Consider the following 27,565-nt stretch of genomic DNA (forward strand, 5'->3'; position numbering starts at 1 on the left):
AGTTCACTGGTTAAACTGGTCAGTTTAAATTTCGTAGTGGTAGTTACGCCACAATACTCCCCCACCAGAATTTTATCAGGGATAGAATTCGATGAACGGATACCACTAGTTGCTGTACTTGTGAAAAACCGGGAGAGCTGGTTTTAAGATCACCGGGTTTTTGAGTGTTGAATGTGAGAGGTGTATTAACTTCACAGTCGTAGTCGCTCCTGTGTTGCCATTAGCAGTCGAGTGTATGCAGGCAGACGTTGTGTTTAATCGAGACGAGACTGAGTAGCAACAGCGTGAGAAGGTTGATTATGTCGCCGTCACAAGTAGCAAGTCAACTGTTCAATGTGGACCAACGAAGTAGGCGTTACCAAATAGAAGTGGGCGTTACTGTCAAGATTTTTGCGAAGTGGGCGTTACTGCGTGTTCAAATCACGTCCGGGTCACCAATGTGGGGGCGGAGTTATCGATCATACCAACCTTCATCTATCAAAAGGTACCCCGTGATTGAATCAAGTTAGCAAGTCTTATATACCAGTGAATTGATGTAGTGGTAGTTACGACATAGTTTCTTTAAGTATTCTTAAAGTATTCGGGACAGTATTCCTTAAGTTGATTTTTCTCAAATGCTGTTTTTTGACTTGTGTCAATTTTCTTGCCGAGGGGGCGACATATCCCAGCTTCTTACATTGTCTTGAAGTATGGAATTTAACAGGCCTATTCTGCGACTAACAAATCAAAATTTCAACCGTCAATTGCGTCAGAATGACGTCACATACTTAAACCTCTTAATTATTTTCCTACGTGTTTTGTCATTTCGACACAATTTTATCACAGAAATCAATAATTATGTGGACATCTCCGCAGAAAATAAGCTTACAAATAATTTATTTTCTAACTTTAGAAAAGAATTCGTACACGGAAAGATAATCACTTTCTCTACTATAACCTCTAGCGTCCCGCTATAAAACGCAGTTAGTTAGCACATACGGGTAGCAATCTGTAATTGGCTGAGTGCCAAATTTTTTTGTAAGGAGTTTAAAAAAAATTGGCCTTAGAATTATTATAGAATGATTGCAGGGCACTTTTCTCCCCCTGAATCTCAATATTATTGGTATTTATTCTTTTTCTCACTTTTAAAATTAATCTTAACTAGTTAGAGTATCTGTCACAAGCAAATATGTCAAATATACTTCAATTTTTTTTTTTTTTTTTTAATGATTGCAGAAGATAGGCTATGCGCCACTAGTTCTCCTGCCCTCCAATACCTCCGAATTTTGTAATTAGCATTTAAAAACTATTACATTTATATTTGGTATTATATTAGTATTTAACAACTATAACTATATTTCTAAGTTTTATCAAAGTATTTATGGTAGTCTATGCCTAATACTTATTAATTTATATCTTAATTTTTATAAAACTAGTTCTTGCTAAGTTTTTCTCTTAGAAAATTTTTCTAACAATATAAAAGTTATAGTGTTCCATTTAAAGCGAATAAGTTCATCAATAATAGTCGCAAAAGTTAGGAGAAAAATGAGGTAAACCTAGATTAAACAAAGATTGTTTCAAATGCTGATTTTGCTTTTCAAAATACAATTTATGTCAAGATTGCGCATCGGGGAAGTAATCTTGCCATAACTTGTTTGAATTTTGATATTTTTAAAACAATTTTTCTCACATTTGAAACTTAGCTGAAATTTTAATATACCATTAGAGGTGAAACATATTTCGCCCTGAAAAATTTCTACTGCGGAAAGCTAGATTCTAGAGTAACTTGCCAAGTTTGATAACCTACTTTCTCTTTTGGAGAATTTTGTAATTGCTTATCGTAAATCTCTAACTAAGTTAGTCACAGAAACTCAAAATAGTTCCAAGTATTTTATTTACATGCAAAACTTCTCAATGGTTTTTCTTTGCAATTTCCAGTGGTCAGCACACTTCTGTTAGCTGAAGTGGTATGGAGTAGAGATCATTTATATGTTGAAGTCAAATTTTCCTTGGCATAACATACTTTTCTTTTCAGGTTGAATTTTTCTCTGTGGTTTCACGTTCAGCTTCTATTGAATCTTGGAGACTATTCGTTTGTCTAAATTCCAGACACATATTTTAACAACTATCAGAAAGAGTCTTTTCATTGGAGTCTTGATTTCTCGTATCATTAGAAACTGTATAAATATTTTTTGATTTCAAACCAAGTGAAGCCCTCCTTTCCTTACTTACTGAACTTCGTCGTCTGAAAAAAAGTAAAATATATGACTATGATTTTAGTAATAAATAGAATGATGCAGTTGCAAAACTTTTTTGTTGTTGTTGCATAAATATGATCTCCAAAATGGTTAATTTGATAATCGCATCGTACGAATCAAAAGTAATGTAACGTCAATAAAGCATGTACCTAACACAGGTCCTGGCAAGTACGATTCTACTGATGGAAGTTCATGCATACATACAGAAGTTTTTGAATTTTTATTGCTTAATGTGATGGGTTTTTTTAAATTTTATTACCGTCGTTGAACAGCCGACCCAATTTTATGGCTTTACGACTACTAATGTTCAACTTCGCAGCCTTGCAATTTTGAACCCAATCCAAAAGACAAGAGAGCTTCGGGTCGAGTATCGGGAGAAATTTGCCTTCATGGAGGACTTTTTGATGGAGCTAACCCAGCATTTGCGTTACATGGAGAGGAAGACCACGAGAACCTCCCACGGCTACCTTTACGACAAGGGGACTCTAACCCATGATCCGTCTACCACTGAGGATATTTCACGTCAGCACTATGGTCGGTGTAAGCTGGATGCGGAATTCATATCGACTGGGATTCGAACCCGGTTCGCCTCATTAGAGGGCGAACTCTCTATATCCTGAGCCATCGCGGCTCTAATGTGATGGGTTTTATATCCGTCGTTGTACAGCCGACCCAATTTTGGGCTTACCACCACTAATGTTCAACTTCGCAGCCTTGTAATTTTCAACCAATCTAGAAGACAAGGAAATTCCTGGTTCAGTACCCCCAGAGGTATTGATTTGTTATGGGAACATGGTGGACTTTGCGACTCGACATATTTAACGTGCACCAGTCACCATTTACTACACGGGGAGTCTTCGGCCGGCGGGGATCGAACCCACGAACCCTTGGATATGGGTCCAGTGCCCTACCAACCCGGCTGCCCCGGCCTGGTGATGGGTAATGTGATGGGTTATCATATCTGAAAACTCACCTTATAAAACGGGACAAACTAATAATCCTTTTCCCCCTTTTAAAATGGGACTAATATCCATTACCGCCTTTAATGAAAACACTTTAACCAGTAATAAACCTTCTTCTCTGTTGCATGTATATAAAAAAAAATTCTACTAGGTCGTTAAAAAAATCTGTATTTAAAATAAAATTTGCGTTTCCTGCCGCTTTGATATTCTTTAAGACCGATATTCCGAAATTTATTAAATTTTCACTAGAGAGCTTTTGCCACTGGGCCAAGGTGACCAGATTTATAAGCTCAGATCTGTGGACAAATCAGCGAAGCTTCTTCTATAAATTTTGCGATTTGAGGACACCGATATATTTATTGAAAATATTAATTTATATTTGCAACAGATTTTTTGTTATTGATATTTATTATCGGGTGTAGAGCTATCTTCATCAAACTTGATTTTATTACTAAATAGTTTTATAATACATAGTATTCTGCTTTCTGAAAATGAATGAATACATGATTATTAAAATTTGGTAATATTTTGCTGAAATTATTTTAAGAGAAGCATGGCATTTTCGCGTGTTAGTTTAAGCATAGTGTTAACATCTTTTTTTTATTTTATTTTTCAAAACTTTTTCCTGAATTTTTTTAATAAAATAAAATAGATTATGTTTTGGTAACTATTGAAGACACATATTAAAATTCGGAGACATTTTCTGTCCTTAAAAAGTTTGAAAGAGTTTTTGTGGACAATTTGAGAAATTCGACTACCGTTCTCAAGATATGAGAACGTTTGGGTCACTTTACACAAAGTTTTCATTTGTAGCTACACGAATAATTTAAACAGTAGACAAAATTTCAATAAAGATGCATAATTTTTATACTGCAATTAAACTATGCATTTGTGCATTTGTAGTGTTGTTTAGGTTAGTTAGGATTGTTTTTAAAAATAAATTGACTAAATTAAAATTTATTTTTGCTTTTTTTGCAAAGTACATCTACATCTTTACTCTAAGTGAAGCATAGTCTCAATTTTGAAGGGAGGGGGAATCTGAGTTAGTATTTTATTTCTAATTTATTTTTAGAAATGAAAAACTCAATTTTCTTACAGAAAGTTGCTGTGATATTTAGTTCCTTAAACAGCTAAAATCAAAAATATTTTAATTTTTCCGAACAGAAGAAACATTCTTTTATTTCAATTTATCTTAATATTTTAATTTTCATGAGATATAATTCATCTCTAATTTAAAACAGTAGAATTTCCTAAAACTTATAAAAGTTTTTAATACTCACCCGCCCAATCCTGTCAATTTTCTCAGGCAACTAAGCAAGTTTTTTTTTTCAAGTTCCGTCTTCCAAAATAATGATTTGTCAAACTTTGAAAGTGGTTTTGTTGTTTCTTTTCATGTTAATTTTTCAATCCTACTATGTACTTAATTTCAGTTTCAATTTTTGACAAGGCATTTAAAAATATGTATTAGGGGTGACAATTACAAAATATCACGTTTTTAGCCCACCTATAGATTAAAATTGCTACACATATAACAGATGATTTGCTTCATGTATTTTTTGATGAGAGAGACAAAACTGAATTTAGAACTTACTCTCTCTGGCATCAAGATACTCAATTATAATTTTGTACCAGGCGTGTTGTGCCAGAATAAGGAAAATTTTAAAAAAAATAGTCGAACATTTTTAATAAAATACCAAAATTGAAAGCCAAACAGGAAAGAAGCAAAAACTTATTTGGATAAGATTAAATTTGCTTCAATCGCAATAATATCCTAAAAAAACTCGCTAAGAATTTAGATTGCTCTTGCAGAGAACAGTGTTTACAAACCTTGTTCTATAGTGCCAGTGAAGAAGGATAAATTGAGCTGAGAAGTGCAGTTATACTTCATCATAGATCACAAATTATATGAATGAATTTTGGCCCTAGACCACTACATCATCTACCAAATGAAACCTGAAACTTCCACATGGCTAGATTTGAGCACAATCTAAGTTTCACTGTCCTTCATTGCATTGATGGACAGTAAAATTTGTTAGTCCATATCTCTTTCATATCTGTTGTAAGAAAAGTTGCCCTTTTCGAAGTTCCAAAACTCGTTAATTGGATTAAAATTTCCCGATAGATTTATTAGAAAAGTAACTCCGGGTAGCTAAGTGGTTGCTCTCAGCGGTCTCGTATCACAGGTCCTGGGTCCGATCCTCTGGATGGACAAGGTTGGCTAAGCTTTCAGTGGGCCTATGAAATGAGTACTAAGCATGCTTGGGAACACTGGGAGTTCCACGTTCGGTTGATCACCCACCCGAAACATCTGCTCCAGTCCCTCAGAGCCCAACGTCAAGAAAACTGAGATGGGTACAGTAAGCTATGGCCCTCTATGGGCTGCATCACCACTGAGTTTAGTTTTATTAGAAAAGTATTAAGAAGGTAAAAACGACAATACCTATTCCAAGAGAAGAATTTCTGAGATCTACCAAACTCTTCAGCCTCATAAATACTTTGTGGTAAATTTTCATTCAGAGTTTCTGGAAGAAAAGATGCCAAGAGACCACAGAGTATGCAGCACAATCCAATGATCACAAAAGGAATAGCTTTACCATAAATACTCTGAAATATGAATTTTCAATGTAAGTTAAGGAATTTTGAGCGAAAGAAAATTAGATAGTTAAGTAAGAAGAGCAATTAAAGTTACAGAAGTAATTACTTACCAAATAGATGACGTAAGGAACAATGAGAGTAACGATCGAGGCTAGTGTACTGCTCATTCCCATTCCTAAAGATCTAACAACTGTTGGGTACAACTCAGAACTCTGCTGATATGTAGCCATAAACGTCCCAGCGGCAAAGTATTTACCAATCATTGAGCATACCACATCAACGTAGGGCAAATCTAAGATTAAAATCAAAAATATAATACAAATGTAAAATTTGAGAAGTTAGGAATGAGTTATCATATATTGACTGTCTCGTTAGATGATATGGGAATGAACGGTTCAGAAGTGGTGATTAGAAAACTTCTCGCGGTGATTGGAAAGCTATAGAAACTCGTGAGGTCATCTCGCTCAGAGAGTTGCAGTTAAAAGTTTAGTGCTTATGCTAATCTTAAAGAGATCGGAATTTCGATTGAAAAGAAAAAATTCCCTTTCACGATAATATCGTAATCAATTCTGCTTAAAGCAGTCAGAAAATGATCGAAACATGTGATGTCATCCAGCACGTAGCTGCAGCTCAAATTTAAGCACCCTATTTAACCTTAAAGTAGTCAAGATTTGATTGAATATAAATTCATTTTTTCGATAATATCGAGATAAATTCTGCTTCTTATGGTAAGGAAACAAAAACTTGCATTGTCATTGATACTGGAGCTCTTGCATAGAGTAGATTACTCTTACAGGTTAAAAGGTGGTCAAATTTTCGATTAAAAGAAACTCACCGAACACTGCTACAAGCACGATAGAGAGTTAATAAAAATGCATAAAAAGACTACATTACTAAATGTTAGTTCATCATATGCTAACATAAATAAAATGGAGAGGAAAATATAACTGAAAATAATTTATCTTCAATCGATGATGAAGAATAAATAATGCAAGAAACCCTCTTGTATAAAGCGTAAACCCAGAATTTTTTTTTGTTATTTAATTTTTAATAAACAAGAGACTTTTTTTTACATTTTTTAAAAATTTCCTAATTTTTTGTGACCAAGGCTAAAATCTAGTAAAATGTGCTGAGTATTTCTTGTGAATTAAAAATTCAGAAATAAAGCACTGAGTACGTATTTAAACTTTCCTTTTTTCTGTAGTAATTTTTCTAAATTCAGCAACTGGAAGCCGTGGCGGCTCAAATAATAGAGCGATTGCCTCCCAATAAGGAGACCCGGGTTCGAATATCAGTGCTGGTTGGACGATACGAATTCCGCATACGGCTCGCACCAACCACAGTGCTGACGTAAAATATCCTCAATGGTAGACGGATCGTGGGTTAGAGTTCCCTTGCCGCCAGGTTAACCAAGGGTGGTTTTCGTGGTTTTGCTCTCCTTGTAACGCAAGTGCGGGTTAGTTTCATCAAACATCATATATAACCTAAACGCATTGACCATATATAACCTCAATGCATTGAACATACATAAATCTGAACAAATTTAACCTGAATGCGTTGAACCTCAGTTATAAAAATTAGATTTGTCTTCTTTTAATTTTCTTTTTCATTATATGAAATTGAATTAAAATGGAATTTTGAAAATAACTCTGTAAAATGTAGGATCAAAACGCAAAAAAATTAGGAGTGTGAAAATTAGGCGTACTTAGGGAAAATGGATAATACAATAAGGAAGAAGAAACGACAAAGAATCTTCATCATTCAAAACTTCACAACAAATTCCGAAATGATTTACTGCCATACAAACTTTAAATCGGATGCGACAAGCAGTTTTGTCACTGCAAAAGGAGACCATATCTTCTGGTGATTCGACAGGCATCTTATTAAAGACACCTTTTAAAAATTTCCAAAGGTTGTTTGGTCTGGAATCTTAAAAAATTAGTCTATCCTAGCAAATGCATCTGTTGGGAAAGACAATGTCCAGTCAGTTTCACCAGCTTTCTTACCCTTTGCTTTATTTACCCTTTTTTAAGGCATACTTTGATTTTTGACCCAGCATTGTATGTTTTGAAGAGTTATATATCTTCGACCATTAGTTTTGTTACACCCTGCACACGAAAGAAAGTGCGTCTGAAAACAGAGAAAGTAACTTTATTTTATCGTACCTATTAATGGTATCATGCAAGAAAAACCAATTAGAAGAAATCCAACAACAGCGCACCATCTTCGGCCAAATTTGTCCATGAATACCCAACAGGTTATGTATCCGGGTGCCTCAACCAAAGAAAGTAGAAAAAAGTTGACAAATTCATTACCAGCAAGATTAGCCACGTTGATTTGTAGTCCGTAGTATGCCATTATATTTGTTGTCCTGGAATTACAAAGAGACCCATTTAGCATCTTCTAAGAAACCCTTCTCACATGTTACATAGAGTTATAGAATACCAGTAATTGAGTAGATACTGAATTAAATAGATAATCCAAGAAGTATATATATATATATATATGTATGCTACGAAATATTTCACAGAAACAGAAGTGTTCACTGTTACAAATGCATGTTCGTTTTTACTCTTTAAACATTTTTCGTGTATCTTAACTACTTTATAGTTAAAAAAAATTTCACTACACCAAGAACTAATAATACTTTTTAGTATAGTGAAACACTAAGAATGTTTTTTAACACTGCTTAATGTAAATTAGCAGTCACTATTTTTGGTATTCAGTAATGCGAAAATTAGCTATTGCAATAAGATTAGATACATAAGAGTCAGTAAAGGTATTTTCACAATATAAAGTAAGATTCACTAATTTAAAATGCAAACATGCTCTAATTCTTAAAATAAAATAAATTCATTAATCAATCGCGCTTAGCACAGACAGAATATTAAGACGAATTCGAACTAGGCTTAACAGAAATTAAGCTGATGGAAATTATGCGTTATAAAATAAAATAATAAACTTAACTTAGATTTGAAAATTGAAATATAAAAATCCTTATTACGTAACTAAGAACATACATAGAAAGTTTTGTCTCAGCAGGCGTATAGCCGCATGGAAGAAAACAACAAAATTATGCCAACTTGTAAACAGTCTACTAACGATATCCTAATCGAGCCAGCTTTTGTGTTAACGGAAATGAAAATAATTTACGCATGGCGTGAATGTGCGTGAGCTTAGTGCAAGCTTTTCCTATTTTAAGTGTTTAGATGTAACTGCATTATATATGAATTTTTGATTTGGTGTTAACTTGAAACAAAGTGTTCCTTCACGCAATTTTTTGGCTTGTTCAACATCAAATTACGCCCTTAGATAAACAAATATTACACCATAGTTTTGTTTTTACAGTGTAGTTTTGTAATAAGGAAATATGTTCTAATAAGATTTACATAATTCTGTCAATTGTATTCAGCAATTTCATATTATTTAATTTCTATCCACTATTACGCCTACTTCGAATTTATTATATCAAAATTTATTTATCTGTGATGCAAGTGGGGTTGATAAATTAATTTTATTTCAAGAATTGTTTATTGTATGCATTCTAAATTAATAGATCTTAATGTAAATAATTTTACTTGCATTTTACATCATTGCTATGGTTTTATGTCTCTAGCTTTGGTGTTAAGCACCGAGAAAGGTGGTAACTTCCTTACACTAAAAGAACTGTAATGGAACATTTGTGGTGCTTACTTTACCAAAAACAAAACTTGGTGTTTCATTACACCATTTATGGGGTAAAGTAGTTATGTAGTTATAACAGTTTTCGTTTTTAAAATAAAGTAAAAATTTTTACAAAGTATTTTTTACACCTATATTACATAAATATATATTTACCAGCAAACAGTAATTATTATAAACTTCTTTCGCATCTGGGGATACCTGATGAGATCAACTGCTGAGTTCTGAACCCCATCCACAATAATTTCATGTTTCAATTTTTCACCAATTACCTAAAATAATAGAAAAATCAATCATTAAGCAACTGGTGCCTATTGTCACTTTGTACGGAAAGTTCAAAACATGTTTACGGGAATTATTTTTTTGAATATACTTGAGATAGTTTAAAAGTATTTATTTTTATCAAATAAGTGGCAGCTCGTATCCATTGTTTGGCTGACAATGCTCAATATGGGATGGGATGACCGAGCCACATATGTGTCCTGAAGTTAAATTACAACTAGACAATTCTATCGTAACAGATTAAAAGTTAGGAATAAAAGAGGGCGATATTTTTTTTTTTCAAAATTACATTGAAAACTTTTTGGTGCATGACTCATTATGGAACACGACATCATTTATGTTCTTTGTAAACAGAATAATAGCTGCATGGCTAAGCTATTTTCCCACTGTTTATATAGTTTGTCTTAAGTAAGAACTGCCCTAACCTTTCGCCTGGTCCCTTGGTGGTGACTATGGTAACGAGGTATAACTATTTCAAGTAGGGAATGTGGGTCACTGTTTAGGGCAGGTTTCGGCTCGGGTCGGCGAGAGAAAGGGAAACTTTTTCTTCTGTACATTGTGTTAGTCCTAGAGTGAAAAGAAGCTACCCTACCTGAAATGCGCTATTCCTGTTTCCATAGCAACAGGCAGCCTCAGACTTTGTGGCGAGGGGAGTTCTTACAGTTGACAAACTATATTTTTTCACCATTCCGTTACCTTGGTATCTACCAATAGCGCTTTTTTCCCTACTGCAGTATGTTTTAGTTAGCAGTGGTAATATACTGGTGTAAGGAAAAAGCGAGTCTATCGTAAAGGAATACTATCGTAAAGGATACTATCGTAAAGGAAAAGGGAAAAGTGTAAAAAGTGGGGAATCCGAGTTAAAACTACTTTAATTACAATTAGTATAGTATGTGACTGTTAAAACAATACAAATATATTTATAATCAATTAAGGAAATTTTTGCAATAATAACGATTGTTGTAATTGCAAAAATAACGATGTTGCTGTAACAGACAGACAGCAATTATTTTAACTATCAATTTCTTAATGAAGTAAAAAAGAAATATGTATCTATAAATGTGAAAAGTGACAGAATGAAAATATCTCTTCGAAACTTCCATGTTAAATTTACGTGAAAAAGTTTGCTCCGTTTCTCAAAGTTAAATTTTCACTTTTAGGCTTCGTTTCATTCATTCATCTGTAATTTCCTTATTTTTCAACAGTTCATATTTTTTATTTCCATGAGCTCTTTTTGAGTTTGCGTATTATTTGTCTTAAAAAAACGCTATCTTATTTAAATTTATCCACAGAATGTTCCTCATTAAAATATTACGCAATTAGTTATTTTCTAATTTTTTAATAGACAAACTTAACTGAAAAGTGCTTTGAGCAGCATTTTCTTGAATTTAGAAACAACTTTCGCAAATATAGCAGTAATAGGAGCTAACTGCGAAACACATTTTCTCATTAAAATTCCTCCTATACATGGCTATAAAATTTGTTCTCTGAAGGCATCTAACCATAACCTATGCTTTCAAACCAACATTTTGCGCTTTTCTAGAAGTCACTTAGTAGCTCCTTCATTTAAGCTTATTCTTTTTATTAAGCTTATTCTTATTTGTTACTATCAAACGGGATAATATTACGTTTTTCTCAAATTGTGAAGATTGCACTCCAATATTTGAAAAGCAAATCATTATCCTACTCCCATTTCCTATGCAGTCAGGAATAACTATTCATGATTTCGCAAATATTCGCTACCTGTAATTTTTGAGTAAGTGCAGTTCTGTCTTGTGTTTTTCCATTCTTTTCTGCTATTTGCATCATGATGTCTGTTGCCTCTTCGTATCTTTCTTGGGAAACAAGCCATCGAGGTGATTCCGGGAGAAACCTGGAATAGCAAACATAAATACAATATTGATCTACATGTTCACAAAATTTATAGATTCTTTCACATAAAGTCCTTTGATTAATGCTGCAAAAATTTTAGTGGATCTTAACACAAATGGTGGCTGCTACTTCATACCAAAAATGAGTAGCGAAACAATATTTACGATTTGTTGGTGTTTGAAACAACAAAAATGTTCCTTTTCCCTACTTTTGGTGTAAAGTATTCGTCCTCATTTTTGAAGTTCATCTATTACGAAAATTTATAATAACAATAAGATATGATGAAGATAAGTGTACGTAAAGTTATTTTTGAAAGTAAGAACAGTTAGTTTAGAATGCATGGATACTGTAATTCTTCAAATAAAATTACACAACAGGAAACATGCATACATTTTGTAACGATGAACATTTGTTTCTGTAGATTTGCAGCAGATTTCAAGATCACGTCAAATTTAGCCCCTTTTGTACTCGATTGGAAACAATCTACTCTTAATATCCAAAGTACTCCAAAATTAGTGACTTTTGAAGCGAAATAATTCTTGAATAGTGCGAATGGGCGTGAGCCTGGCATAAGCATGTCAGATTATTCGAGCTTAGACACCTTTTAAAGTGTAAATGAACCCTCGATTATGCAAAAAACAAAGACATTATCGAATGACTATTGAAGACGGTGTTAGACAACTATTCAAATAAACTGTATGGTATATGGTTTTCAATGAAAGTTAATTTGCAAAAATTAATGAAGTCAGGGAATGTTGCAAATTTTTCTTACACATTTTTTCGCAAACTATCAAGCTACTTAAAACTTTTCTTTAAAGTCTACAGACATTTTCCCGAAATGGCAGAAAATACAAAAAGATGATTTCGGATTCAGTTTTATTCAAAGTTTTGCAATTTTGAATTGGAATTGATTTCATCTGTTCTTCAGAGATAAAGCTATATGTAATACATATACGACGAATTCGCACAAACTGTTCACATATGGCAGCATATTTGTTTATTATCCTGACGAAACTTAGAGCGATTTCTGACTTTTCCTTAAGACTAAAAATTGTTCCAAAAGCGAACTTATTTTTTCATACTATACACAACAAAAGGAAAACATCAGCATTCGTTCCTCTACATATTCTCATTCCTTCAACACCGATTCGCTAGTTGATTCTAGTTTCTCTGTAAAGAGAAAAAGTTCAAGCATTCGAGCATTGATTTCAAACTATGTCTCCCTGGATTAATTCGTCTTTTTCCAATTATATCATTATTTCAAAACTAATATACTATAAATGGCAGAAATGACCCAAAAAATGGTTTTGGATTTGTTTTTGTACAAAGCTTTGTAATTTTGAATTGGAATTGATTTGCAAGATTGTGCAGTTCTTCAGGAATAGAGCCATGAGCAACACAGAAATTAAAAATTCGTACAAACTGATGACATATTTGCCTATTATCCTGACAAAACTGTGACTTTTCTTTAAGACTAAAAACTTTTGCAAAAAGGATCTTTTTTTTTCATTCTGCACAAAAAAGGAACTATCATTCTTTTACATGTTCTCATTCACTCGTCAGTGATTCGCTACCTAATTGTAGCTTCTGCATTGAAAGGAGGAGTTCGAACATTCGAGTATTGACAACAAACCAAAATTTGAAACCAAATTATGTCTCCTCAGAATTATTAGTCTTTTGCCAATTGGATAATTGAAAGTGACGTCATCGTAGGTAAATCGTAGCATTTGTCGATTCAGAAGCCACTCAAGTTCGACTCACAAGCATAACGTCACTTACAGGTATCCAATTAAATCTGATTTCAGATGTAATGTACTATAAATTGTCCATTAATCTTTACTCATAAAGCGTTTCAAACGCTCAAACTAGAACATAAAAAGGACTTACTTCCAGTACAGTGCGAAAAGAAGGGTAACAGAAGAGGTCACTAAACCCAATATAATCCAACTTCTGGAAAAATAAGCAATAAGCGACAATAGGCAGAGACCAACAGACCAAGAACAATTCACTAGTCCGTTCATTCTTGTTCGCATTTCAGGTCCGACTATTTCCAAAACTATTAAAAAATAAAATTTAATTTTTAACGAAATAAATACTATGAGTATATAATTTTTATGTAATTTTGTATTTGTTGTTTTGAATCAAAACGAATTGATAAGGTGAACGAATTAATTTTGGAACTCTCATAACATGCGATTTGAACTGCAGAAACTATCTTAATTAACTCAATTGTATATACAACCTTATTTTTACTCGTTTAAACCTTACTCGTTAAACGTTATTAATTAACTCGTTTAAACGCTTCATATTTAAATTTTCCTTCCTAAGAATGTCTTTTACTTCTTTTTATTTTTTAAAAAAAAGAACTATAAATTAAGAGAATTGTGAGCTTTTTTTTAAAAAAGAGCTGCAAATTAAGAGAATTGTGAGCTTTTTTTAAAAAAAAGAGCTGTAAATTAAGAGAATTGTGAACTTATTTTAAAAAAAGAAGCGGTAAATTAAGAGAATTGTGAGCTTTTTCTTAAAAAATGAGCTGTAAATTAAGAGAATTGTGAGCTTAATAGCAATTCTAACATGTGAGCATGATAGAGAAGTAACAAAAATTTTAAGTTCTTTTTTTTAATAATTTTGAATTTAATATTCTAGGAAACGCATTTCTTTAGATTTGCTAAATAGATTGACAAACATTACAATAAATTAATTGTAAATCAAATAATTGGGTATATAACCTCGTGCATTATTTAAGTTCATTAGAAGAAGAACAGAAAAATTATAAAGTTATGTGACTGCATGGAAAGTATTCGAAACAAATAATTTTCATAGGATAAAAAGTTATAAAATTTACACCATCTCCAACTTCAATCACTAGAAAATTGTAGCGGCTCAATGATACTTTATTTTTAAGCTTTTAAACGAAGATGGAGATCTTACTTCGCAATTTACATCTAGTTTATAATCTTTGTTCGAGTGTTACCAATGTGAATATTTTTGGTAACAGCATTTATTGAACATTTTGTCTTCATCTGTTCTCCTTATCTCCTTCTATTTTGCCGAATCTATTCCTTGGTTTCCCATTTATCGGAACAAAATGCCCTGAATCTGTGGAAATCTCTTAAAAATCTATTCTGAGGGTAAATTTTTACTATTTACTAAATCAATATTCAATTTATGAATTATAAATTTAATGCAATAAATTTAAATGCGATTTTGTAGATGATTTTATTGATAAAGACACTTTAGCGATATAATAAATCAAAAGTCATACTTGGTAGCTCCAGTAGAGATTTTAGTGCCTAAGCTAGCCTAAAATCATTCGATTTTTGACAGACGAGAAATTCTTTCTAATTATGTAGAAAGCAGAAAAATAATTTCAACTTAAATTGAGCTCAAAACAGAACTTCATTAAAAATTTGAATGCTTTAACAAGTCTTAAGCTGGTTGAGGATCCGACTACAAAGGCGTCATCGCCGCAGATACAAGAATTTATAAAAATGTAGAATGTTATGACTTCTTTCCCGAAAAAAATTATTCATTGCTGATCATTATCGTGAATATTTTCGACGTTCTCAACCAATAATTTAGTGAAGTATACAGAATGTCTAATGATTATTAGGACAAGCTTCACAAGGATTCAGATTTTCATAGGAACCTATGGTCGAAAAAGTTTTCGTTCATGGCTAGGGGGTTATCAACAAGATCATTGGCGAAAACAGACTTGCATTATTGCAGTTCTTTGAGCTGTCATCGCTCGCAGAGAAGTATGGAACGTTTGGTGAACACCGAGCTTGTAGATCTGCACATGATGTACGGCTTGACGGAGAAAAATACATGAGCAGCAGAAATATTGTATCGCGAAAGGTGATCACGGAGAGACGCACAGGGTTGCCAGATCACCAATCCATCTCCCAACTGTGTAACGCTTGCATCACAAGCATTGATGGAAACGTTAGACCTGTTCTGTGACATTTTCACATATCATCTATCACAGTACGTGTATAATTCGTTGACCAGAAGTTGGCACGTGACTCCATCTCCTCGAAAGCAGAGTTCATTTCATTGCGGGAGTAAGAAGAAAAACATATCTGTCCTTGAAATTGAGACAACCCTTAATGCGCGTCAAACACAACTGGTGACTTCTTTTTCAGTCATTTACTTAGCTTTATAAACTGCTATTATACCTTTTATTTCTCTGTCTAATTAAATATATTTTAAATTTAAAAACTGCTGCTTTTCCAGCAAATTGTCTTAAAAAGGACAAACTATTCACTCGAAGGAGAAAAATGTCATAAAAAATGGTGCGAAATATTATCAAATTTATGTAATATTCATTGTTAAAAAAATGCAGATAAAGTTTGCGAATTAAATATTTTTGTTATACGATCGCCAAATAGCAACCTTGTTCAGGATTGCTTACAACCTTCTCCCAAAAATAGCGAAATAGTATCGTCGCTAACCATGTGATGAAGGTGGAGCCAAGTGTCAACTCCTGATGAACGATCTATAATATCTTTGACCAATAAATATTTCAGCTGATCTGTGTCTTGTGCCTCTTTGTTTCTTGTACTTGTCATACGACCTTTCATGGGCTCCTATGCAATTCTGGATCCTTGTGATGTTACTTCCCTTCCCTTAAAATTTGTCCCAATAATCCTGGGAAACCAGTATGTATATAATTTACAGGGTTAAAAGTTTAACCACCTTTGATAGTAGAATGAAGCAGAAAGGAAGTAAAAAATGATGTTTAGAAACTATCATATTTTGACAATTGCATATTTTACTTAATTATGAAATAAGACAACAGAAAACCGCACGGTATTAGGGCTTCATTGATGGTTTTGATAACTACGAAAAGTCAACGAAGTATATGAAGTCATTTATGAGGATTGATGATTTGGAGATGACTGCTGTGACAAACATTACTACGAAGAAAAAAAAAGTTTTCCTACCTATTCTATAAATCAATATCGCTAAAATAATTTCACCAAAATCGAGGAACCCAGTTCTACCCCACTCTCCCCTACATTAAGCAAGATTAAAAATACAGCTACCTTTGATTGTACAATGAAACAGAAAAGAAGTAAAAAGCAATCTTTAGAAACGATTATTTTTGTCCATCACACCATTTACTTACTTATGATGTACGGCAACTGAAAAGCACACGGCATTAGGGTTCCGTTAATGGTTTTGATTACTAAAAAAGCAATAAAGTCATTCATGAGAACTGAAGATATAGAGGTGACTGCCGTGACAAACATTACTATGAAAAAAGCTATTTTCCTTCCGATTCTGAAAATAAAACAAACGTTTTTAGGAATCAGGAAGTACACAAAAAATTATAAAATAATAACTACTCCTGAATTTATAAATAAACATTTTAACTGGATGTCTTACTCATGTTCCTGTTATATACATGTTCGTATATGTATAATACAGGGTGTTCCTTAATCACCACCATTAATGTATATTATTTTATGAATAATCTTTGTATTGAAGAGTCTTTGTCATAAATAAAATAATAAAAAAGTTAGGAGTTGCAAATTAATATTTAAGTGATTAAAAATACAAAAACTAAACCAAAATCTAACGAATCATTATTAAGGTATAAGAGAATAAAAAATAAGCGAATAAAAAAATGAGCACCGTGTTTAATTGTCGGATGAAATAAAGTAGAGGTGATGTTTTTTATTCCATCTAGCTCGCTAGTGATTCATAAAATTTGGATAGTATTTTTTCTTCTTCCTCCTTTAAATATAAATTTGAAGATTGCAAGTAAGCATTACACAGAGGGAAAACAACAGCTGGGAGATTAAATCAATTAAAGCAAGTTTGAAATCACATTTTAATTATTAATTTGATTTTAATTTTATCTTTGTTAAGATTACTCAAGTAAAACACATAAACGAAATCATGCCTTTCGACTTATTAATTGGAAAATTTAAAAATTGAATTATTTCGTCTACTTGTTTTGTTTTAAACCTAAAACTCTGGGCCGGCCAGGTGGCTGTGTGGTTAGCGTGCCGCACTGTCAAGCCAGTGGCTGCGGGTTAGAATCCTGCTCAGGGCATGGACGTTTCTTTCTGTGTATTGTCCCCTATTGCGTGTGATGTGTGAATGTGACCAACCTGTAGCAGTGTGAACGAGTATCTGTGGCAGTGGGACATGGGAATGCTGTTCACTTCAGTGACAAGGTGCTCACCAGGTAACGCAAAATGAGTAACACTTCTGGCACCTTCCATGGTGAATAATGATAAGTTCAGTGCTAGCCATTAAATGAAAGAAAAAAAAACTTAATGCTCTGGGAATAGCTCATTTGTAATTAATTTGCTATGCAAATTATTCAGGCTAAAGTTCACATTACACAAATTTTCAGCATAAAATTATAACTCATCAGTTGCACATTATTTAAACTAAAATTCCATAAATTTAGCTTTGGCACTTGTTTCTAAACATTTCCTACACTAAATTTATTTGTGTGGATTATTTACTGCTGTTAGTTTAACTTGGTTCAATTTGATTTAAATTAAATATAGAAAAAATAGTTCCATACTTGTCGGCTAACATTCCATATATAGGTGTTCCTACAATGCTTCCAACATTGAACATACTCAAGACAAAACTATAATAGTGATCATCCTCACAAACCAGGTTCCACTGAAAATGTTTAGAAATGTATGAACCATTTTTAATCCAATATTTAAACCATTAATTCAAAAACTCACAAAGTACATCATTCAATTAAAATGTTAAATATTTTGTTAAAATATTTCTCTTAAGAGTAGAGTTGTAAGAGGAATTTTCAGTTAATTATTTCAAATTATCATTAATTGAAACAACTTTTAACTATTTATTTTTATTTTTAGGAATCGAAATTCATATGAGAATTGATAGGGTAAAAATATTGAGGATGAAGGATTTAAACTAAATAAATTTTAAATTTTCTATTCCTATATTAACTAATTCTAAGTAAAATTCAGAATTTTCGCAACATGAATTTCTTAATATTTTCTGAATAATGTTGCAAGCAAGTGTTTTTTTAATAATAATCTACAAGAAAACAATATGGGAATTTTTGGTCGTCTAACAGTATTCAGTGAATTGCCAATTAGAAACAATTACTCTAAATACTCTACTAGTTTAATTTAAACAGTTTTCTGTAGTTACAAATAACAGAAAATGAAATTTCAATTTTAAAGTTGCCAGACTAAAAGTTTTATTGGGCACTATTTTTACGAAAAATATAAACAATTTTCAAAATGTTAACAGATGTCGCATGTTGAAATTTTTGGAGTCAAGAACCATAAAAGACCGTAGGAAATGAAAAACTGAAACACGATAGTTGCTAAAAAAAGTTTGATATCAGCTGAAAAAAAAAGTTTCAATGGTTCCAATGTTACCCGAAAAATTATTCCAATTATGGTTCCAAAAGATCCGAAAAATTACGCATCAGAAATGTGCCTATGCTTTTCTCACTTAATATTTGTATACCATTGACTATCAACACTAAAATACCGTATGTCAAAATTCATCTATAACATCAAACTCCGTTTGGGAGAGGGTCAATTTAAATCTTGGCAAATCAACAACATTGCCTCAGTTTCCAAAGAGTTTCTGTAAGTTGCCTTCAATCTATTGTGACAGTTGAATCCTCTCTTACAGGAAGCTGTAATCACTGGTAGAATAACACAAAAATTTTATAATCTGGTGCATATTCGAGAATCTCACTGAACATCCTTCGTTGTTTAACTTCTCCAACATCTGAGTCAAAGCTACGGCAGCGAACATTTACTTGAAATTTTGTCCACTCTACCAGCACAACATCCACTTATTTATTAAAGAGATTCTGGCTTAAATACGTGGAGAATTCATCTCCTCTATCCAAATTCAAGAATTTTTTCTGTTACTGCAGTTTCAAATGCCACTTGCCAATACCAGGAAGTCTGCTTGGTAAAACCAAGCGAACTTATAGAAGAGGGTACATTTCCTGTTCTTTAGTGATGCCATCAATGACCAAGAATAAGATTTCAGCCACATACACGTCACGGCCCCTTCATAGGGCAGACCCATTTATACACCCATTCACCCACAGATCGTAATTTTAACCTGAACCTAAGAACGATCAGTCTCCAATTCAGTACCTCCAGAGGTATGATTTTCTATGGGAACATGGAGGACTTTGTGACTCGACAGATTTAACGTTCACTAGTCACCATTTACCACATTACGGGGATTCTTCGGGAGGTGGTAATAAGACTTACGACCTCTTGGAAATGTTCCTAATGCCTTACCTACCAATTACTCCCAGTAGAATTTTTTTTGGAAGGCCAACCCAGCCCGTCAAAAATATGTAGAGTCAGAAGATGTTAACGCATCTTTTGACATCGACTGTAGTATTTTTGAGGTGTGCAACTTTGCATACTCAATTAATCTCCCTCTTAAAGGCTGAAACTATTGCTCCCCGTTTTAATTCTTTTACCAACTCAAAGCTCACAACTAACTCGAGTAAAAACGTAATATAGTTTTATTTGAAGCACCACATTTTAATAGACAAAACTTAATCGGGATATTTAAGTATTCAGTAGTCAATGGCGAGTTGATGAGTGAAATTTTTTACTCCCTGTTAACATTAAAAAATTTTAACTCATTAGAATCGGTAAAATAATAGAGAGCTATTAGTGCTTTTTACATGAACACTGAACATTAAACGCAGTAACAGATCATACTTATTAATAGTTAGATTTTACAATATTTGAGTAAGATTTAATTTTTGCTAAATTTATATTTTATTTATAACTGTTATAGTATTTGTTACAATATTTATACTTTAATATACATGGTAATTAAAAACATTCAAATTTAGTATGCAAAAAAGTTTAATATTATGAAAACCATCATTTCAAGAGATTGTCTTTATTTTTATTTTCCTTATTCATGCTTGTATTATCATAGTGAATGACATTTATTTTTTACTTATTTTCACAAAACATAATAGATCTTTTTTTTCACGAATATATCTTCATAAAGGATGAATTTTGAAATTGAATAGCTTTCGAGGAAATAAATGCTATTAACAAACTCTTATCAGATGGTTGGCGTATACATTTAAAACTGATAATCATAATAAATTATGCGTCAAGTGACACACCGAAAAATTAATTGTCAAAATAATACAATAAAGTTTTTTTTATGTGTGTATGACTGTATGTTTCTAAATCATTAATCAAATATTAAATAATATATACTCATTAATACCTAAGTTGGGGAAATTCCCAATAGTAACTTGTATGCTAATGTTAATTGCAATGAAAAACTTCAGAATTGCTAAAATAAATCTTGTTTAAACATGTTTTGATATATTTGGAAAAGTTTAAACGTTCCTTAAAAAGAAACGTTTTGCAGCAGTTATCAGTTTTTTAAGAACAAAAACGTATTGAATATGCCTTAGTATTTTGCATAATTTTTTACCTCTTTAATTTAAATGAAGAATTTTTTATCTGGGAAATTTTATTTTCATATAAATCTAGCATACACTCTTTGCATTTACGTCATAAATAATAAGGGGAAAACTAATGGAGAGAAAAGACACGTTTGAAGCTGTTTTTATTATTAAAAAAATCTTTTTGTTTATAAGCGTGTGTGCTATTTTTCATTATATATTACTTTTAGTCATTATGTTAGTATTCAAAATTGCTTCTTCTATGCTTCTTAAATTATGTTATATACCTGATAATAAGTAATTAGAATAAAACATACAAAGGAAATTATCTATCTGGAAAAAATTTTATAAAGAAGGAAAAAAAAAATAAATCAAGATATATCAAGGAATTACTTTTACAAAAGCATCCCAGGTTAGGGTAATATATTTTATTTCGTTCCCACCCGATTCCGACTTTAGAGATGTAAAAAGAAATCCTCGATTAAGGGTGGGTAATCACAAATTACTTCAAATGTTAAATAGACGAGTAAATGTAACCAGATAGTTAACCAAACGAATATCAAAGGTTCGTATAAAAATTCGGATTTATCCCCCCTCCCCTCCTAAAAAACCCTCTCTTTCCGAAAACTTTTCTAAACAGATAAAGGATACACTTTTCTTACACCGTCGGGTCACGAAGCACACCATGTTTCCATAATAAATTACACGTCTGGGAGTACTGGATTAAAGATTGATCGTTCCTTGTTTCAAGTCAATATTACGATGTATTAATGAATGATTGGGTCCACCCTTTAAACAGATTTGTCGTATGGGTGGGAGAATTTTTATATATAATAAGTAGAATTTTTGGTCATAGATGGCGCCACAGGAAAACAAGAGCAATCGCACCCCCAGTGCCTTATTGGCCTACGACAACAACAACCACATAAACAACATAACTCATTTAATTAATAAAAATCCAATTATAAGCATGAATAACATAATCAACTAAAACATTTAAAATGGTAATAAGCAATAATTGATTATCGCTTTCTTGATTGTAATTGAAATTCTGACTTGTTTTCATAATAGATCCATCGATCATCAGAATAAAAATAAACAAATAAAAAACATATACATTAAACTTATTTAAAAATTAAATGAATACGCTTACTTTTGTCGACGCTGTGGTGTCCCAGTTAGTGTTATCATATTGCCAGCCTTGATTGCAGGGGCTGGTAGTAGTATTTTCTGGAATAACATAACTCCCGTTGTCCAAAAAGTCGGTAAAGTTTAAATTGTACATATGGCATTTATCTCCAGGTGGACTAATAAGAGATCTTTGATCAGAAATACTTAAATTAGATGAAACAAGTTCTGGCACATTACACCAATGATCAGGCACGGAGACCATGAAAAATATATTCATACTAACCCATGGTAGCAGCAATGCAGCAGGTATTAAAAAATATCTGATGAGGCTTTGTTGGTACTTTCCATAATCACCCACATCCAACAAGATGTCCTCAAAATCCATCTTTAATTGATTTGATTTAATTTATTTAAAATACTTATCTGAAGACAAATGTAAGACTTCAGCATATTTTTCCATTTTAGTCTTTTGATAACTTAGCTAAAAAATCACTTCTTACAATGTTTCAGTGAGTTTGGTGGATGATATCAAGGCCCACTTGAGTTCCGTTATATTTTGTTTATTTTATCAAAAAAACATCTGATTTACGGCTTAATCTTGGGGATAGCTTGTTTTTTTTGCACAGTATTTTTTTTTCAAAAATAGTATTTGATGAAATTAAGATTGCTTAAGCTGACAGCAGATAGTGCGAAAAGGAGTCCATTATCAGTTATAGTGTGGCCTTCTGAATAACTATACAGCTGAGCTATAAAGCGGCTTCCTAAAGGAAAAGTAATGTTACAAAATTTCAAATGTTCAATTCAATCCAAAAATGAATGAACAGCATCTCAACCGCCGCTCAGTCATCGTTCGTTTTCTCTTGTCACTCGCCACTCTCCAAATAAAGGAAATGAAAATTGTGTTGAAAGGAAACGCAATGAGAGAAGGAAATATTAAACTTTTAACAGCAAGATCAGTACGATATTGCAGTTGTTAATTAGGTTTAATGCAACTAGTTAAGAAAATAAATCTTTTGGTCTAATGTGAAAATGCTTTAATGCTTTTCTTTTATCTATATATCATCACATAATTATTGTTTTCGTTTATAGCTCATTGGACTTTTATAAAATTAAAAAAAAATATTGTATTAAAAATTATTAGCTTATTGCTTGCTAATTGTTACCTTGTTTCTGCAGGATTTTATTCCTAAAGAATTAGAAATATTGAGGAATATACTTTTATTTGGTACTAGAAAGTTTAACTTGGTTATTTAGCATAAGAAGCTCGCAGCAACCGAAGTGATCTAACACTCCTTATAGCCTACTAAATGTTAGGCCCACTTTTTAAAATGAAAAAAAATTTCCTGATATTTTTCCTGATATTTTCTTGATTTAGAAGCGAAACGTTGCTTGTATATAATCACGTCAGGCAAAGTTTTAAGGAATTAAACTCTCCCTAGGTTCATCATGTCAAATTTAAGCAGGAACAACAATCATTATTTACTATTGTAAGATACCCATTAGTTGTACTCGCAATAGTTTGTAATTGAAAAAAAACTGAATTCCTTAAGTTTTATTTTTGCTATATCAGTCAATCGTGAGATGATTTTGTTTGTACCTCGAGAATATTCCCTCAAACCATATACTGCACAATGTATCTTGAGATCTATTACATGATTAGACAATAATCACATCTGTGTTAAATTGTAATCCAAAAAAAATTGTTCAGAAACTCAGGTATGCAACGTCGTGACACAATTCATCACTAAAATTTCCATCATCATGTTAAGACCACGTACTGCGTAATACGCCTTGATGACTATTACATGATTAGATGATAATCGCTTCTGTGTTAAATTGTAACCTATGGAAAATATATTAAGAAATTCAGGTATGCAACGTCGTTCTGACACAATCTAACAATGAAATTTTCATCATCATGCTAAAAATCAAGTCCCCGAGAAAGTGAATTTACATGGAATTCAAAATTAAAATGTAACCGAATGAAAGAGTTGTTTCAATGTTTGAAAAATGGTTAAAATAACAATGTTTCTAGACGCAGCTTTGAGCAACAATTTATACATATACCATATTTCTACATTGCGGCTACCCTCTATATATTAGGAGTCAAAAATTCAAATCCGTTGAAAAAAGTATGTTTATTCAAAGAACGCACATTTTTGTGCCTGATTTCTTAACTTAAAATATCAATTGCACTAATCAATTAGCATATTTGGGGTCACCGCGTCAAACCATTAAGATTCAGACCTATATCGTGAAGATACGATCATTAGATCAAAGGTTATTCAGGGTTGTCCGTTTTTTTAAATTTATTATTTTTATGGCACACTTTACATTGGAACAGTGTTTAAGTGATTGAAAATATATAAGCTTACGAGAGTAACATTTTCCCTTCCTATGATAAGTTTTATCATAAGCTATTGTCTATTTCAGTTTTAGTACTATTCAATATGGAGATATACTGAATAATTTTGATGCACTTTTATTCTTTTTACTATGGATAATTAATGGTTATGCTACTGATAATGAATGTATCATAAATTATTCTCACATATAAATTTTAAACCTTATCCATCTAATAAAAGGTAGCTTCCAGCAAATCATTATAAATATAAGTAGAGAACATTTATTTATGTTTGACAATTCAGTGAAAAAAATATATTATAATTAAGTATGATCTTTAAATTTAAATAGTCGCTCAATTTGGCGACAAAAAAGCGTAATTTAATGTAAATAGGTTGTCGTAGCCATGATAATGCTTAAAAGTTAGCTTTGTTGGGAGTATATGTTGATTAATGTCTGGACGGAAAGAAAAATCTCCTGACAAGAAAGTGCCCCCATCAACAGCCATTTGACTAACGGGTTATAAATAAAATAATAGAGTAATAAAAGAAAGAAAGAAAAGAAAAAAGAATCATAAAAAAAATTTTTTTTTAATAAAGAAACGTGTTTGAATGAATGATTCGTACAATTGTGTGTAAAAAGTTCGTCAAGTATTACTGTATTTGTGTCTTATTATAAAATAAAAAAAAATCATGTTTTATACGCCAGGAACAAATTAACAAAATACCTGTTTATAATTTTATTTGTTAGTTTTATTATTTCTAATGCAAGCAACGTATCGCCACATGATACTTAACGGGCAGTATTGTTGATCTGATTTCCATGGTTGCCATTTAAGTGGATCACCGTCACCCAAAAAAAAAGACAGAACAGAGAGAAATTACATCCAAGCCCGAAACAGAATTTGAAACCAGGATCTTCTTGGTACGAGGCCTACTAATTACCCACCATACATCCGGGAGGCTTTTTGAATTTTTTTGTTTGCTAAAATTGATTATAAACCAATCGCGTATTTCATAAAATAATAAAAGATAAACATTATTTTAATATTAATCTGTGTTATTAATGAATTTCACACCCTCCGTGCCAGATGTATGCAGTATCACAATAGAAGCCCATATCGCACTGTTTTCGGCAAACTGAAGATTTTTTATAGAAATAATTTATTTTATCATATTCCATACAATTTATATTATTGAACTCTCGGGAATTTCTCCTTTTTTAAATGTCGAAAATAAATTTTGAAATAATATAGGAGCTCATAGGATAGTAAATTTTTCAATCTTCGTCGAAATTATTTCTTGCCATCTCGCAAAAGAATAACAGTGAAAATGATTTATTTAAGTTGAGAATACAGAGAAATATATTAGTATTAATTAAAAATGGTTTTAAAAAATGAATTACTTGGTATTAAATGGCACGACTCGTGAAGACACTTAAAAGTAAAAACAACTGGTGATTAAAAGCAATTAGCAGCTAATGAATGTTTGAATTTATGTAACTACTCAATTAATAACAATTTTCTGTATAAAAATTTTTTTTATTCATAACAAAAACAAAACAGTAAAGCTATTAATATCAACAGTTTTATCAAATAATTTCAATCTTTTCAATGATTTATAATCTTCTCTAACAGAATTCAAGGTGCAAGTGGATGAAAAAGCAAAAGTAAGCTCCATGAATTTTTTTTAAGCTTTTCGTATCTTCGCATGTATCTTTCATGTTACTATCATCCGCTGAAATTTATGCAATCTAAGATGCAAATATCTGATCGATACTGCTAAATAATAAAATGTATCCAATTCATATTGTCTTTTGCATATGATACTATGAATTCCATAACGCATAGTAACTTTATTAAAATTTACTAAAATATTACATATCTCCTTCGTCCACTTGCATCTTCAAATATAAACATTATTTTTCTTATTTTAAAATATATACAATTAAAAAAATACATGAGACAATATTATTTGCAATTAAAATTAGAAATAATTTTTTCTTTTACAGCTTTAAACCACAAACAAGTGCAAAAAATGATTATAAAATTTACAGTACGAATATTATTAGCAAAATAGTTTATTTTTCATACAATGATTAAATAATTATCTACTTTAGTTGCAAATTGATTGTGTAATTTTACTCTTACTAGGTTCAATGCTTATTAACACTGAATCTATACGCATCACATAATTATTAGTTTCTTTACATGCAATATTACATTAAATACAAGACTGATTAGAAAAAATTTAACAAAAATGCTGTACTTTGGTGTATGATAATAATCTACAGAACTTGAAAGTAACATAAGATAAAATTTTGCTATATATGTCAGACTAAAATGACAATGACGAGAGAAACTCAAAATTTTCTGTTTGAGATTCATTAATGTGGGTGAGCTCTAGACCCTTAAAACGCTTTTGAGAGGGACCTTAATCCCATTCCGAGACTGTAAAAATAATGAACTTTGCTATCCTTCTAGACACGAGTAAAACTTACTTTATAATTTATACTTTTATTTCATATTTTTCGGACTGGCCAGAACTGTCTGCAATCACCATCCAAAATAGGACTCTTATTTGAAATATAAAGAAAAAAAGCGAATTTACTTAGTAGAGTCACAAAAAAGTATTTAAGGAAGAAAATTTTTTAAAAAAGTGCTCTCAACATCTAATGAATCACTAACAAAGTAATGAAGACTGAAAACATCAAAACCAGTTTTATTGCCGGAGCAAGGTTATGTTAGAAGACAAATGTTCGAAACACCCTAAAGTTTCATCCAGTTATCAAAATCGTCCAGATGATTTTTAATTTCGACTTTCTCTATAATGATTTGTCAGATAATGACGTTTTTGTTATTTGATGATATAATGATTTTTAATCTCAAATTTCTCTTTAGTGATTTGTCAGATAATAACGTTTTTATTTTTTGATAGCTTTAATATAAAATTGAAATAGGTTTTTACTTAATTTTTAACAAGGATTCTGAAAATATACACCTAATTAGAAAATATGTTTAATTTTATTTG

The 27,565-nt window shown here is 31.8% G+C and overlaps 1 protein-coding gene across 1 annotated transcript; it reads right to left on the reverse strand.

Moving 5' to 3' along the window:
- Positions 1 to 1,856: 1,856 nt before the first annotated feature.
- On the reverse strand, positions 1,857 to 23,077 carry LOC107448511 (carcinine transporter). The gene is made up of 10 exons (XM_043056505.3): positions 22,216 to 23,077; positions 18,177 to 18,280; positions 16,761 to 16,915; positions 13,517 to 13,685; positions 11,501 to 11,630; positions 9,632 to 9,747; positions 7,960 to 8,165; positions 5,905 to 6,086; positions 5,640 to 5,803; positions 1,857 to 2,224 (listed from the first exon to the last, which is right to left on the reverse strand). The coding sequence occupies exons 1-10, from the start codon at positions 22,576 to 22,578 to the stop codon at positions 2,098 to 2,100; spliced, it is 1,716 nt and encodes a 571-aa protein (XP_042912439.2). The 5' UTR covers positions 22,579 to 23,077; the 3' UTR covers positions 1,857 to 2,097.
- Between the last annotated feature and the right edge of the window lie 4,488 nt (positions 23,078 to 27,565).

This window comes from Parasteatoda tepidariorum, chromosome 7 (assembly GCF_982258835.1).
Source record: "Parasteatoda tepidariorum strain Cologne lab strain chromosome 7, Ptep-v5.0, whole genome shotgun sequence".
Classification (NCBI taxonomy): Eukaryota; Metazoa; Arthropoda; class Arachnida; order Araneae; family Theridiidae; genus Parasteatoda; species Parasteatoda tepidariorum.

Coding starts and splice junctions, on each gene's coding strand:
- LOC107448511 (XM_043056505.3), bottom strand. CDS start 22,578: ATGGATTTTGAGGACATCTTGTTGGATGTGGGTGATTATGGAAAGTAC. Junction 11,631..13,516: donor CTTTTCGCACTGTACTGGAA/GTAAGTCCTTTT, acceptor TTGCTATTCCAG/GTTTCTCCCGGAATCACCTC. Junction 6,087..7,959: donor TTGCATGATACCATTAATAG/GTACGATAAAAT, acceptor TTTTAATCTTAG/ATTTGCCCTACGTTGATGTG.